This window comes from Trachurus japonicus, chromosome 7, assembly GCF_045865225.1.
Source record: "Trachurus japonicus isolate A0001 chromosome 7, Traja_1.0".
NCBI classification, from domain to species: Eukaryota; Metazoa; Chordata; class Actinopteri; order Carangiformes; family Carangidae; genus Trachurus; species Trachurus japonicus.
In genome coordinates, this window is record NC_140913.1 from 21,330,352 (window position 1) to 21,346,365 (window position 16,014).

At 40.5% G+C, this 16,014-nt stretch overlaps 1 protein-coding gene across 1 annotated transcript in view; it reads right to left on the minus strand.

The window, feature by feature from the left end:
• Positions 1-1,048: 1,048 nt before the first annotated feature.
• Positions 1,049-16,014, minus strand: part of LOC146984698 (chemokine-like protein TAFA-2) — a 77,430-nt gene continuing 62,464 nt past the window's right edge. The window contains exons 3-5 of the mRNA XM_085782047.1: positions 10,043-10,192; positions 5,634-5,758; positions 1,049-1,990 (exon numbers count right to left, since the gene is read on the minus strand). Of these exons, the coding sequence (XP_085638173.1) occupies positions 1,979-1,990; positions 5,634-5,758; positions 10,043-10,192 (287 nt within the window). The 3' untranslated portion in view covers positions 1,049-1,978. The remainder of the gene's footprint in view (positions 1,991-5,633; positions 5,759-10,042; positions 10,193-16,014) is intronic.

Sequence of the window (16,014 nt, forward strand, 5' to 3'; positions counted from 1 at the left end):
AAGGTTCTTATTTTAACATTGAATTCTAGATATTTTAGCTTCCCCCACTCATAAAGAGTACCCTAAATTCCTATGCATTTGTTTCATTCATCAATTTAAGGTTGTGGCCATCTTAAAGTGTTGCTGAGCCACTGAACATTTGTTTATACTGTATATAGAAATATATGTTGACCTTTTTTTTTTTTTATATGGGGTCAGAAAAAGAAGCAGAGTAGTCTTAACAGACAACATGATTTGTTGATCATGGACCATAACAGATCCAGATATTTTATGAACTTGAAACCAGGTCTAAGCAGTTGTTAGAGCTGTATTGAGGTAATGCATATACAGTACAGTATGTAACAGATAAGAAGAAGATAAAATATATTCTGCAGATTCACAATCATGGTGGAAACACTCACCTATAGATCAAGGTCTATAGAATTCCTAAAAATGAAGCTATGGCAACCTGCAATCAATCTTGTTTACCAGCCCAGTGTGTTTTTGTAAGACCTGGCTGAAATGTGCAGCATACAAATATCCTTTTTCCTTCTCATATGGTTTCTATGATAAAAATCCAGCTCCATGTGCTGGTTTCTCCTGCAATACTCCCCGTCCAAGAAAGAGCAGTGTTTCATATTTGAACATTTTTCCTTTCACTGACAAAACAGTTGATTATGTCGAGGGCTGGATGTCTTAAACAGGAAATAAAGATGCTAAAATTAGACATTTTAAAAAAAATTTAAAAACCACAGGATAGAAAAAAAGAACAGTTATCGATGACATTTCTTGGAGCCAACAAAATTAACACCAGTAGTTACAAATCCATTATTGTGAGGTTCCTGTCGCTTCGAGGTTTCTTGGGAAATTAATTCACACTGTTATCAACAATGCCTACAGCTCCATACATTCTTGGTTTTATTAATTACAGTTTTGTGCACGGTATGTGTGTGGTGTGCTGCAAGTCCTGATGTAGAGCACTTGAAAAACTCCCCTGAAAGACCTAAAGAGATTTAATTTGAATCCTGACAAAGATCATTTGTTGGATTCAAACAAAATGCAGAGAGGCTTTTCTTTTGAAAGATTTTATTCATTTCATATAATACTGACACATGTACTCAATAGCGGTTAACAGGCGTTTAAAAACACAGATATTAAAACCATTAGAGCATCAATTTATTTTTAGCCCGTTGATTCCATGGACCATTTTTTACACGTTTACATGTTTCAATATACCATAACATCTACTTGGTATTAGTCTAACCTCACCCCTGAAAGGTTTTTTTTCCCTTTGTCAAAAAAAAAAAACAGAAACAGGAAGACCGAAAAACTGTCTCCCCATTAAAAAAAATGGCATGTGGTAAGCCACAAACTATTTAAGGTAAAACATATTTGAGGTGAAATAAAAAAAAAAGAAAGAAAATTAGAGAGGAAAATTTTAAGTTTCAAATCTGAGAAACGTGTTGACAGCATCAAGTGTGTCATGTGGCACAGTTAAAATTAAATGTGTCATCCAGAGACAGCCATTCTGGATCCACTCCCTTTTTTTGTAATGATGTTTGTAATACAGGATAGCTGTCTTAAATCCAGATCCCCTTTATTCCAAGTATGCATATGTAACACAACTAAGCCATAGAAGAGAGATAAGGAATACAGATTGTTGTAAAGAAAGTTCTTTTTTTTGTCATCTAATCCAGTGGTGTTTAGGTCATAGTTTGTTTCATTGAAGTTTATAGTAGCAGTAAAGGATTGTGGGTGATGCACTCGTCTGTGATGAAGGACCAAGGTCACTCAGTTGTCTTTAAAGGTGATGGCAGGCAGTGTTAAGAGTCCTATCTCTTCAGCCGCCATGTCTTGGATATCCTCAGAAAAATGAAACAATTACTGGTTCCTCATTAAAGTCTATCCGAGTGCTTTTCTTCACCACTGATAAGGTCCGTTGTGCTGTGTAAGTACTTCCACCGCCAATGTCTTGTTCTCTTCTTTGAGGTGGGCAGGACTATCGGGTCACCTGTAACGGGGAGAAAAGAAGTAGGTCACTGAAAATAGTCCAGCTGAAAAAGTGAGGACGTAGCCTTAAAAACAGTAAAGGTCACGGAGCGGAGAACAAAGCCGCTGCTGGTAGTACATGTCAGCTGAAGGTTTAAATAATGCAGTGCGGTGCACCATGGCCCACTGTTTGGAAATAATCACAAGTGATTCTTGTTGGTGGAGCACCAGCAACATGGCTAGCGCATCTCTGTCTCCTCTGGCTAGGCACTAAACAAGACACAGCTTGAATCGTGGCAGTCGGCCCACAATGCCTCACTCTCAGCGTCTGGCCCTCTGCCATGTCATTTTGTCTGTTTGTCAAGACGGCTGCTCTAATCACATGGTCTCTTTATCTCCTCTGTCCATCTTTCCATTTTCTTTGCTCATGCACTCACTTTTGGTTTATATCAAGCTATTAGGAGACTTTGTCCACCAGCCAACGACCAAACAGACACAAATTGCTGTATAACTGCCAGAGCTTGGGCATGTAATAGGCCAGACTCTCCAAGACAGTTTTTCTGTTATCCTGCATGCCTTTTCTCTCTCGTTGTGTCTCCCAGTGGCTTCCCCCTCTCAGCCCCCCAAAACATGCCATCCTGCCTCTATTTCCTCTTGAGGGAGTGAGTCTTTTGTCCGACCCAGGTGCCAGCTAACAAAGTGTGAAGGCCAGCCATCACTGAAAGAGCTCAGAGGAGCATTTCCTCCAAGCTGGCAGCTAAGACTGCTCTACTGTATCTGCTCTCGATGGCTCCGGGCCACCCTTCCTGGGCCTGCTCCCGTTGCCTTCAGGCATCTACTCCTGTGCCTGATCAAAGAGTCTTCAGGCGTTTGTTGTCACGCCAGTTCACTATGCACGCACACCGCTTCACGCCACAATCTCTGCGCCTGCTTCGCTTCGAGGTGCAAACTCGGGAGTCCCTTCAGGTGTTCATCTCCCAGCCAGTTTAAATATGCCTGTAGGTGGCAGTTTCCATGCCCAATTAGAAAGCGGATTTAGGTAGTTAGATATCAATTTACAAAGCACACAGACAGCATCATCTCTATGGGCCCACGAGTGCCTCATTTTCTGTTGCTTATAGCACAGGTTTTTACTACCTACACAACCAGCAGCCACCAGGCAGACGTCCCCTTCCCTTTCGTATTACACACATGCAAGAGTAAATTGCAGAAAGTCGTTACTTAAACTGTTTGATCTTGATTAGTTTTTTTTTTTATATCCACCTTGAAGCTGCATGAAATGACTGTTGTTGTTTCTATTGTTCCTATCGAGGAGGAAGGTGTTTGTGAATATCTTGCCTCTGAGGTTTACGGCACTCACAGACCGCCACATCTGTTTAGTGTTGATGTAAGCTGGCTATATAGGACGTAAAATATACATGCGCCACTGACACCTTCTTGTCATTTGTTTGTTAATATGTGTATATGACTGCAAGCGTGTCAACACAAATGCACACACTTGCTCTGCAGTCTGTGACAGCTCAGTGGCTTGGCAGCCCAGCCGTGTCTGTCTGCTCATCCATATGATATTATTTGGCATTGATCGAGCTGTCTTCTATCCCCTCCCTCTCTCCTCCTCCTGCCCTCCTCCTCTCCTCCTCTCCTTTGCTCCCAGCCAGGGATGGAAGAAAGGATGGAGAGCGCCAGGCCCTCTTCGCCTTTTTTTTCCTTTTCCTTCCCTGCTCTGTGTAACGTAAGCTTCTTGTCAGCTGACCAGCTCCACTGTTCTTGTTTTCAAGTGTTTTCTTTATTCTTTCATCACCTCTAACTTCAGCCTTTCCTCCCCGCTTTCTGCTCGTTACCTTTCCTTTCTCGTCCATCTCTACCCGCCTCCCTCTTGCTTTTTGCTCCTCATCATGTGTGTGTTTGTGTGTTTGTGTGTCTCTCCCTCGTCCTCCCATCCTCTCTCGCTCCATCGTCAATTTCAATTTACGAGCGGGTCTTAATGGGACTATAAGAGAACGTTCGATGCTATTGATCTGGATGCCTGTGCATCTTGACCTCAGCGTACCACATCAGAGGAGGAAAAAAACATCACTCTTTTCATCATCAGGCAAACACTATCAGCTATGGCGCTCGGGTAGTGTACACACACAACAGACACTCGCAAGCACGCACAGATCATTGATCAAAGACCTGAATGCAAGAGACGGCAAATATTTGTGCTCTTTTAAACTACGACAGAGTCAATGATAAAGCGATGCCTGGCTGAAACTGGTTTACTTTGATCTTGTTGAGGAAATTATAGATGATAGAGCCGAATGCACAAGATCAAATATAAGAAGCACCTTTATAACAACATCCACACATTCAGACATTACATCATCCATATATTTGATCACCCCTCATGTGTCTCTCTTCAATTATGCCCTTTTTGTTACTTTCTACTTGTCCGTCTTTCTCGCTTTATCTTTGTTATATTAGGAAATAAAGTTCACTGACACCCATGAGCAGCCTAACACAATCTGGGCGCGGCGGAGCACAAAAACTATTTTGGGGGTGAGAATAAGAGGAGGGGCTGTGGAGGAGAAAAAGGGTGTAACTTGAGAGGGTGAGATCCACTTTGCTAGGTGAGAGGTGAGCAGAGGAAAAAGCCGGCGAGGAATTTTTAATCAGCCTGGCACAAAGACGACTGTGTGTGAGCGTTTCAGAGAAAGAGAGAGTGGGAAAGAGAGAGGGGAGCACGTGTTTCTTAAGATTCTCTTATCCCTCTTTTTTTTTACCCATGGAGATCCACTCTCCCTCCTTTGACCACGCCTTCAATCAATTATTTAGGCTGAAAACAAAGGTCTGCACCCAGCCATGAATAATGGAGGGTGAGAAGGCAGAGAGAAGGATGGAGGTTAGACACAGAAGCGTACAGTGACAAGAGGTGAGTCTTGCACAAATCCTCCAATGACAGACAGTTAGAAGTCTCCTCAGGTCAATGTGATGCATGGAAATGAACAGGTGCTAATGGAGGCTGAGAGTAAAGGTATATAATGTATATCTATACCCGTGCATGCCCACACACACATGCACACAAAGACAAGGACAGATTGAGAGTTTAGAGAAATGGAGAAGATATGGGGGACAAGACGACCATGCACATGCACAAACTGCTGTATTACGGGCGAATCGGAGCATAAAAACTATCTGAGGACAATTACCACTCTTGTGTATCCAATGTGGCGAGTTGTTTTTGCATCGAGTCAGATGGCATGCCAGTCAGACGCAGGGAAGCAGGGCAAGTAGGAGTGAAGGGAATTGTGGTGTTTTCTCTCTTTACTTCTGTGTGTGTGTGTGTGTGTGTTTTATTTGCCTTGTTCCTGTTGGCCTTGTTTTTCTTCAGAGAATGTTTGATGTTAGATCCAAGATGGGGCGGGAGGAGAAAGTGAGGAGAGAAATTGGGTGAGAAAAAGAATGATGTTGGGTGAAAAGGAGGAAGAAACTGGGGATAGAAACTAATAAAACAGGGAGGAGAAGGAGAGAAGACAGAGATCTAACACGATGGAGGTAGAAGTGGGTCACTCGGCGGTGTCTGACCGCATGTGTGCATGCATGTGAGGGATGGGAAGACTGTGTGCACAGAGAGAGAGAGAAGGAAATAAAAATACAACAGAGAGAGAGATTATGTGCACACCGACCTTTGTGGTCTTGACTTTGTTGCCTGTGCTGCAGCTCCATCCTGTGAGGTCCGGGAGAACCTTACACTCCTCACCTTCCATACATGGCTGCATCTGACACCACCACTTCTGGGCTACAATGGAGGCTGGAAGGGGAGAACAAGAGAGAGAGCGAGAAGGGGGGGGGGGCAGCAGATATTAAATTGGCTAAAGACATGACTCAATGTTTATAGGCATATTTTCATGAAGTGCTTTCATTCCAGACCTGGATATCTGTGAATTTCAACACCAAGCTTTCCTTGGCCAACTTTCCATCCAAATGCAGTGCAAATTTTAAATTAATTTCCAAGGAATCCAAAAAAGAAAACCTTATTTAATGTGTGTTTCCATCTACTACCATTATGCTAATATTAGGAGTTGGACGCATGGAGATAAACAGTCGGTAGCGTTAATTTTCCAGTTGAGCGACCATTAAACCACAGCAGGAGAAGAGGATGCAAAGAGATAATGTAATTTAAAAAGCAACAGTCAAATCTCAAATGAACAAAAACAATGTGGAGGAGTGTGGCATTTCAGTTAACGTTAACAACCTCCTCATCAGTTTGCACGGATCTGACGTTCAAGTCACACGCTTCATCTGTGTCCTGATTAATTCTCCAAGTCTGTTTCCGTTGCACTCTGCTGCACTTTGTTCGCTTTTATCAATACACCTGCTTTTCCACAACAATAAAACATAGACACTTTTTCTTTTCATCAACACAAAACAGCATGATGGTGATGACCCTAAAGATCCTTGAGAGAAACCAACAAAGTGTTTCTAATTTTGAAAAAAAAACAATTACAGTGAGGTGCAGACGACTGTGAGCTTCAAAATTAGAACATGCCATGCCTCCTCTCAAATATATCACGCTGTGTTCACCAAACATTTCAGCTCTCTTGGTCAGAATCTGGTTTCCTTCTACATTTCAATGATCATTGAAACCAAATCATACCACCAACATAAATCTGATGACACAATATCACAACTCTCCGTTCAGAATATTTAAAGTATTTATGATCTGTTAGACTTAAATTTATGGAATTATATCATACGTTTTTTTTGTCATTCTTAGTAAATATTGTGATACATCAATGTTAAGATAATTATATTAGATATATTATCCACATTTGTCACTCCTGTTTAACAACTGATTGTGGAATAGCATATTTTCCCCAAAGAAAGAATAAAAGACAGTTATAATCTGTTTGTACAGAATTTTGTGTGGGTTTCATGGAGTCATGTGAATTTAACTTGTGCATAAAAGATCCTTTACATTCGATTCAACAGAAAACAACAAAAGGACAAACCTAGAGGCAAATTATACTTATGCAAGAGACAGCTGGGAACTGTTGTGATCTTTTTGGATTGGGAGTAAATTTGTTTGCAAACACAAAAAATATAGATAAAAGGCAGATAAAAATTAATTGATGATGTGCCTTCGGCAAACATCACATTGAAAAAGGTTTAGAAGAAACGGAGATATGAAAAAACAAGAGGATGGTTTAATATCACCACAAAGAAAAATTCACTGCACTCACCAAAAAAGTTTAACATGTGAATACATGAAAACTATCCTTCATCAGTCACTCTAAAGACTGGGTGTATTTGCCATAGTAGGTTACTAGGTAATTAAGCATGTACTGTAAGTATTGAAGTAATTGTCTCTCCAGCTTAGTAACCAAATACTTATCAAGAGTCTGTATGCAGTGACATAATTCCCAGGGGATTAGAAACACTTTTTGAGAGAGATGGCCCAACTTTGCAGTAATGTCTGAGAACTTTTCAAAGGATTTCTTAGTAATCAGACGTTGCATACATTTTATAGCCCCTCTGAACTGTATATAACGCTCACAAAGACTTTCATCAAGTCACCATCATATGCTCTGTCAGAATTTGTGTCAGCTCAGTGTTGATGTAATGCCAGCAAACAATTCAGTAGTTTCATGGTTAATAAAGTCTCCCTGAGTATATAGGGCCATGAACATTTACAGTGCATTAAAGTGCTATGAGACTATTGCCCTCGGCTGCTAATACTTTAAGATATGCTAAATTGACCACAGACATTCAGGAAATGTGTGGTTAATCCTAGACAAGGTTGACCTGTTGGGTTGCATCAGTGGCAGGTAAGTAATTCAACCATGATTTCTAAATACTGTTGCACTTCTTTATTCTTTCCTGTCTTTGGGGGTTACGTTAAGTGAATACGTCTCATTAAGTTCTAATGGAGACTGGTCCGAGTCTGATTTCACTCAAAGGAAAAAAAGAGCAGCGCTGCAGAGGCTGCAATCTCTGATTTCATCAAGTGCCACTCGTCACCGCTGCAGGAGGCGTGACCATCGCTGATTTTGTGGATGCAGGAACAAAAGCCAGGGCAATCTTCCAGGTATATATCCAGGGTAAAATTTGTAGCTTCAAATTGTCAGTGCCACTGTGAAACAAAGCTCATTAATGTGCAAAAGGCTAAATAAACGTTTGGGTCTACAGAATCAACCCCCTCATTTGTTATCAACAGAGCAGTTCCAGGAAGATAACACTTTCTGCTGATTATAATATTTGTTATCATGATTCATGTTGGCAGAGCTTTTATCTTCATGTAACGTTGACTCAAGTGCTAAATATAATAGCAGGAACACCTGAGAGTATTTTCCCCTATTCGGCCTCGCAGTTAAGAAACCCTTGTGTTATTAGAAATTGTTTAATCCAATTTTTACGTGTATAATTGGAATTATTTGCTTGGCACTGAAGCAGAAATTACTTTTACTGTACAGATTTCTGTTTGTCATACCTTAACATTTTATTAGCCAGAGTAAGCGTTTCATTATTTTTAAATTGCTAGTGGGTGCAGTGTAAACTAATGCCATCCATCATCTTTGTAATTCCTCCAAATTCATCACAAAAATGTAATGGACAGTGGCTGTGGTCATAATTTATCAGGCTCCTTAAGTTAGCAGCAGGAAACTATGTTGGACAGAAAGGCAGGGATGGGAGTGCAGCCTCGTTCTGTTTCATGTATTTCTGTCCAGTGGCTACAAGAACATCTACAGTGCATTGGTCATCAGTGCATAAAAATACTGCCAGAAGAGTTCACTGTGTGTACAAGATCACTGTATTCGCACCAAAGTCATTTATTGTTTTTTATATCAACTTTCAGTAAAGAACAGCACACACCAGAACAGTTGGTAAAAGTGGACAAACGTGTCCAGTATAGTGCAATGACAAATTTTGTGCAGGAACTCTGGGTCAGATAACACTTAGCTGTGATTTTTAGAGTTCCACATTTGTAAGGGCTACAGTGTCAGGACTGACGAGAGAGAATCAATTATAGTTCAGTCAGTGATACTTAAGTGAGTGAATTGACCATTTATAGCAAATGGCTCTGCTCTTTGAGGGAACTCTCAAAGAATTTGAGCAGAAGTGAGGCCTGTGCTGGGAAAGCCAATCCCCCCCACCTAAAAAATACATACAGGTCAATTAGACCCGAGTTAAATCAGGAATAGCAAAAATGATTGTGCCTCTGCTGGAATATGCAGCAAGTCAGCTGGTCACCAAACAATTGAGCCAGTGATTAAAGCACAAATAAGGCAGTGGACGCAATGGCAGTTTGACAAGTATCAGAGTACATACTGTAGTCCATGATCCAACAATAAATAAAAGACAATGCACAGTACTGTGTGATTAAAGCCAATTTGAAGTTGTTTGATTCTGTTAATTGAAAATGATAGTTTCACTTTCTGATAATGAAAGTGTGACTAAAAATAAATCAATTTTATACTCCAGTTTTGTATTTCAAATACGACTTCTCCGAAAATGAGGACATCTCCACCACACCAACACAGTGTAGTCCCATGGTCCCATCCCAAAACAGCTCATCACAGCTGTGGTAACTAGGAGGAGTCGCCTGATGTCAGTAACTTTACTCAGAACACATAAACTAGTACTGACTGAGGAGTGCGGCTCTGTTATATTTTAACGCTGCTATGTAACTAATTTATGATGGTACTGTACTGCACATATTGAAGACGGCAATGTACATGTCAGGCAGCACTGTACACAGCAGTTTAGCATATCTGTCAGTGTGTGGATGTTGTGGACAGCTGGAAGCAGGCAGCTGCATGACTGTGGAATAGAAGAAGCTGGATTTGCTTTTGATTGGAGGAGTTTCACATGTTCAAAGCTAAATCTCTGATTATTTTTTATGTTAAATGTAAAGCTTAATCTGGACACGCTGAAGAGACACTACAGTGATAATGCTCTGAACTCATTAAGTCTATAATTTCTCAGTATGAAAACATTAAAAGCTATTAAAGCACTTACTGTAGAAAAACAACAAGGTGTGGTTCTGACAGTTTGAGTAGGTACTAACTGCATGCATACAGACAGTGGTGCATACCATCAACACAGGAGGGCATGGCCCGAGTGGTGCCAGCGACCTGTCCAGGGAAGCAGGAACATTTGACAGTCTGAGATCTCTCCTCAATCTTGTTCTTGTTGCAGCAGCGGTGGGCAGCGATCACCTCGCACGTCCCTGCCTTCACGTGCACTGTGAAAGAGAGAGAAACACAGTTGAATACAAAGAGGCACACCGGTAAAATTGTTGTCTGATAAGCTTTTGTCCTAGACCTCTGAGTCTTGCTCATCGAAAGCAGTTTACACAATGAAAAAAAAGAGAAAGAGAAACACTTTGATGGAACAGATGTAACAGAAAATCTGGTGCAAAATAACACCTCCTTCTCCACGCACAGAAAAGCAACATGAACATGATATCACGCTGTATAATGAAGCAACCTGAGGCTATTATCAGATACGCGTGAGCCATAAAAAGCAGCATCTTTGAATCAGAAATATCATAATATTAAGCATTTGATGTTTTACTTTCTGTTTAAATTTGTGCTCTGATGTGCACAAACACAAATAAGACTATGTACTTATGAAAGAATACATATTTTGGTTTACAGACACACACATATTCGAGATATTTAGAAGAAATATTATTTTATTGCTGCCACTCATCACATCGCAGAAGATACATGTTTCTTGTTGCCCTTCTGCAATGCACAAGGGGTAAAGTTGTGGCTTCTTAGTTAAAAGAGAGAAAAACAACCAATGTTTATATTAAAATATACTGATCTGTTTGTAGTGTATACCAAGTGATAATTAGCTGCAACACTGGTGAAAGATATATGTGGAAGCCTCTTTCACGCCTTCTATAGCTCCCACTGTGCATGCACTTATACACAGACTTCAATCAGACAGCCATGTGGTTAATTAACAACAAGTCCACCCCAAGTACAGAAATCCCTTGAGTCAGCTAAGAGCGAAGGAACAAAGAAATCACTCTACTTTTGAAGATTTGTGATGTCAACACATGGTCCTTTTCATACCAGCCTTTCTTCAAATACATGAAAATGTCAAGGACAAACAATGAGACTTGTCAGGAGCAGTGTGTAAGAATATAGTGTGTCTGTGTGTGTGACACTGTACATGTAAACAGTGTGTTTATACAGATATGCTTGACTTTGCATGTAGTGTATGTTCGTCCGTGTACATACTGCATTATGTTTAGTGTTATGTTTGTGAAAGTCAAAGTCTGATTTGTGTATTTTGGCTTTTCACACAGTTGTTGGAAGTTACTGCTATTTCCATTACAAAAGAGTCCGCCCACAATACAACAAAGGGTGCACACTGCATGGCAATGAAAACTAAAGCAGCAAACAATGACTCGGCTCTGTCTTAAGAGTATTTAAAAGTGAGGCAAGCCAAACTGAAAGACCCAGCATGAATATGTTAAACAGACTGACAGAGATTTGAAAAGTTCTTAAGTTGCTCCATTAATGAGAAAAAGACAAAGCAACAATACAGCAAAGCCCAGTCCAATTAATATCTCTGTGAAAAGCACATTGTAATATCTCGCCCACTGCGTGTCTTTTTCTAATCGTTCTTTGATGTCTTCTGATTTCCCTCTTGGCTGCGTCTGCATTGGGGCCAAATGACAGTGTTGTTGGCTGGCGGATCTTTCCTTATGCTTATCCATCAATCCAGAAAAAGAGATCACCAACAACTACTGGACAGACCGTTATGAAATTTCTGTTTCTCTGGTGCAAGAAAAATCTACATGTGTTGGAGAACATTGTTGTTTAAATGTATTGCAACCAGAATCTAACTTCACAGTTTGGAAACTCGAGGAGCTTTCCTTTGGGACCAGCCTCAGGTCTAAATAGTGAACCACTCATAGTTCTGTATTTACTGGCTGCAAAGCTGTGAAATTAGTTGTGGACATTAATAGTCTCTGGAGGACAAACCTTACTGACCACAGTGACCCCCCTGCAGTCTTTTCTCTGTTGACACGTTCAGGACGCATTTATATGATCCCCAAAGGAGCTGTGTCCATGTTGATTGTTCCATGACCTTTACTCAAGCATCAAATTCAGGCCAAATGATCAAGTTTGTAGCAAAACAATTAAGGGTAAGTTAGCCGTGAAATTTTCTCTATTTTTTCATCAACCCTGGAGAATGATAGGACATTAATTTCTGCCAATGCTGTAGCCAAAGCCGGATTGTCAACCAAGCAAAAGTAGCACCTGCTTGAGGGCCCCAAAAGCCCCCAGATTTACTCCATTTCATTTTGGACCACATCATGTTTTAGTTTAACTTTTAGTTCTCATTTGTAGAGGTTTTTATTACATTGCTTCAAAAATGTTTTCAGTCTTTCAAGCAAAACTGGCAAAAGTAGAATTATTAATCCATCACAGACGTACTGTAATCAACAATTATTTTCATTGTCCAAACATCTATCATTTTCTGTGTTTTAAATGTCAGAAAATATTAGATTGGCCATTACTTTGTCTGGAAGGCCATGAATATACTCGAATGCCTGACACCCCTCCATTTTGTCATCAGAAAAGTTGTAATCACCAGACAGTAATAGTTTCACCTGCACACGAAAATGTCACTTATAAATACAAAATGTTGTGCAAACAGTGAAAATATATGAAGCTCATCAGCAAAACTCATTCAGAGGCTCAGAGTACAGGTTCTGGCCTAAAGCAGCTGCTAATGGCCTTAGAGTTTAACCTTTGTTTGATATTAATAAGCTACCTCTGGTTTAGCCCCTTGCCCTCTCTCTGTCTTTGCACCACCCTAATTGACTTGCTTTTCTCACATTGGCTTGACAACCCTGTTGGCAGATACACAGCTCAGGAAAATCAACAAACAGAGTAAACACCTTAAACCAAAACCCCCACTGACATTACAAACACCCCCTGGCCCGTTTTGAGGCTCAGCACCTGCAGCAGTAATTGACTCAGCATTAGTAACAGCGGCAGTCCACTGAGCTGAGCGTGAGCAGCGGGGTAATGAGGAGGTGGGGGTGAGAGCTTTACTGGAGGAACATAAAAGTTCATTAAAGCTTGATTACACATATTAATGTTAACAGGTGGCAGTAAATTTCTTCAGTATGGAGCACATGGTATAATGAATACGAGCTGGAGCCGTATGACAGCATGGTTGAGTGCTTCTTGGCACTGCTTGATATATACTGGCGATATCTACAACAGACTGTCTTGCTTTATTTTGCCCCAACTCTAATTTGCAGCAGAATTGTTGCCGGTTTAACTGTTTCTCTAAAAAGTTCATTCGACAACTTTAAAACCATTTTTGCTGCCAGGCGGTAGTAATCACTGTCTATGTACTGTAGTTGCCCAGACAGCATAATGAAGACATGGGGAACTGAGCACTGGGGGCCCATTGACCAAAATTGTCTGATTATCATAATTGTTTTGATTGCTGCTATTCATGTATTTTTTTCCGCTAAACTCTGGCTGTGGTAGTCTTCCTGCCTGAGGTCTGTCTGTGGTTTTAATCCACCAAATGGACCTTTAAGTGTTAAACTAATCAAAATTGTTAAAACACATTCTGGGGGGATTTCATTTATTGGTCACTTTTTTAGAAGATGTTGTGCTCAAAGTGTTCAAATGGCTTTGTTAACAGGACTCATTTCACATTTTGTATGATGGAAACTGGCGGTATTCACTTTCCTCGGGCTCATGCTGTGAAATCCTCTCATAGGTTGACTACTCCTCTCCAACAGCGTCAATATGTTGCACTTTTCAACACCCAAAACGATACTGTTTGGGGTGGATTTGTGTTGAATGTATTGAATATATATTTAAGAAAATACTTATACCTAAGAAGCATTCAAAGTATCTGTGGGATATTTGTTGCAGGAAACCTCTCCAGTTGTCAATGACAAAATGGAAAGCCTTATGGAAGGCTCCTAGCGACAGAACACAATTTGAAACTGAAGTTTTCTTTCAGTGGTTTGACATGTTCCCACAAGAGGAACGTCAGATGATACTTCACATTTGGAGTGGTTTGGTATCAAATTAGTAAGTAAGCTGACAGAAAACATGGACCCAGATGTTTGCTTTTGGCTCAATCGCTCCCCCTCTCCATCGTTCTCACTTACAGAGGGAGTAGAAAAATAGGAAAGACTTGTTTTTCCATTGGCATCAGGCCTGATGTGATACTCTGTATGTCCTGCAGAGCACAGAGTTGCTGTTGATGTTGCCAATGTTGAAAACTGACCCAAAACACACACAGGGGACCACTAACTCAAAGCGAGATTAGTGTGTTATCCAGCTTCCAGCTTCCATCTTCCATCTTTTGGCTTAACTTGGGTTTTCTGCTAGAGTGAAACTGCTTCAAGCTTCAAGTTTTAGTTTTAAGTCTTGAGCAAGAACTACTGAAACTGGCTCACTGTTAACCCGAGCAGATCACTATGGTAACCAATGTAGATCTCCTGCTGTAGATGGTAACCTATGCTGCACAGCTAACCAGATTTCAAGCAGGTTGACTTCAGACATTGAGATCATATCCTACCAATAGCTTTGATACTGATCAATCTGATCAGTGAAGAGAGTCATCATCAGGACTGTGGCAAACAAAAATGTTTTACAATAGAGAGCAGTGGATAATTTTATAGATTACTTGATTAATTCCACTCTGGTTTAAAAACAGAGCTTCTAACTGTTAAATGGAGAGTTTACCACTCTCAATAACCAGGCAAACTAAATGATTTCTGACGGTCTGATGCCTTCACATCCTTATTCTATTACTGCAGCTCAGAATAACATGAGGGTACTTTGTGATGATAACTGGAAATAAAATGTACCCCCTCTGATGTCTTTTATTAGAAAAATAATCCTCACACTCTTAGATAATTCCCACAATTATAAATGCATCATTTCAGTCAGATAGATCTCATCAGACATTAAATACATTTCTCCTCATCGCTCCTCTTCTCGCCCTTCCTCTCTAGTTTGGCAGCAGAAACAATCTGAGGCTTATTACTTTTGATTTGTTTTTATTTATGTGCATCACATACACATGATAGTTTGTTCATCATAAGACAGAAAGGCAAAAGAAGCCTTAGCCCAATTATGGCGTAGCTGCCCTGAAGGTTTGAGAAAGTGCACTGTTATGCTGATGATACTCAGCTGTTATGTGCCTATAAAGGCTGAAGGCTCATCCCAAATTACAACATTAGAATCAGTTTGTCTCTCTGTCAACCAGCACATAAAGGAAAGACCGCTGCTTTTTTTTTACCTTTATAACATAGCAAGGATTCTGTCTTTTCTGTCGATGTCGACCGATGCTGAAAATCTTAATTCATGCCTTTTTTTTCAGACCTGACTGCTGCAAATAATGTGTTTTCTAAGCTGAAACATCTTTGCATTAAAAGTCTTCAAATGGTTTACAATGCTGCAGCTAGTATTTTAACTAAATCCAGAAAATGTGATCTTATTACGCCAATTTTAGCTTCCCCTCATTGGCTCCCTGTCCATGTCAGATCAGACTTCGCTTTTAATGACATAAATAGTTAGAAATGGATCCGTCTTCATACCTGTCTGATCTGCTTAAACCTTATACTCCGTCTTGTGTTCTCTGTTCCCAGAATTTAGGGCTCTCGTCTGTCCCCAGAGTTAAAAAGACATCTGCTGCTGGCTGCAGAGCCTTTTCCTATTTCCTTTTGCTGGAACAACCTCCCTGCTGACATCAGTCTGTCTAACTTCAAACTTAAAATTCATCTTTACACCTTACCTCTCAGCTAGCTTCTTATTCTTTTACAATGTCCGGCCTTGTACCTTATATCATCCTAACACCAGTGGGTTGGCCTCGCTCTCAATAACTCAGTTAAACCCAATATGTATTTTACAGTATCATCCACTTTGTCCTGCCAACGAGATGCTGTAAACTTTCTGAAAACCACTGAATCATTCTGTTTATTCCCTCAAGCACATGAGCACCAAGGCTGTGGGCCTCTCTCTCTGCTTCTCCTCCTTTTCTTTTCTCTTTCTTTGTCCT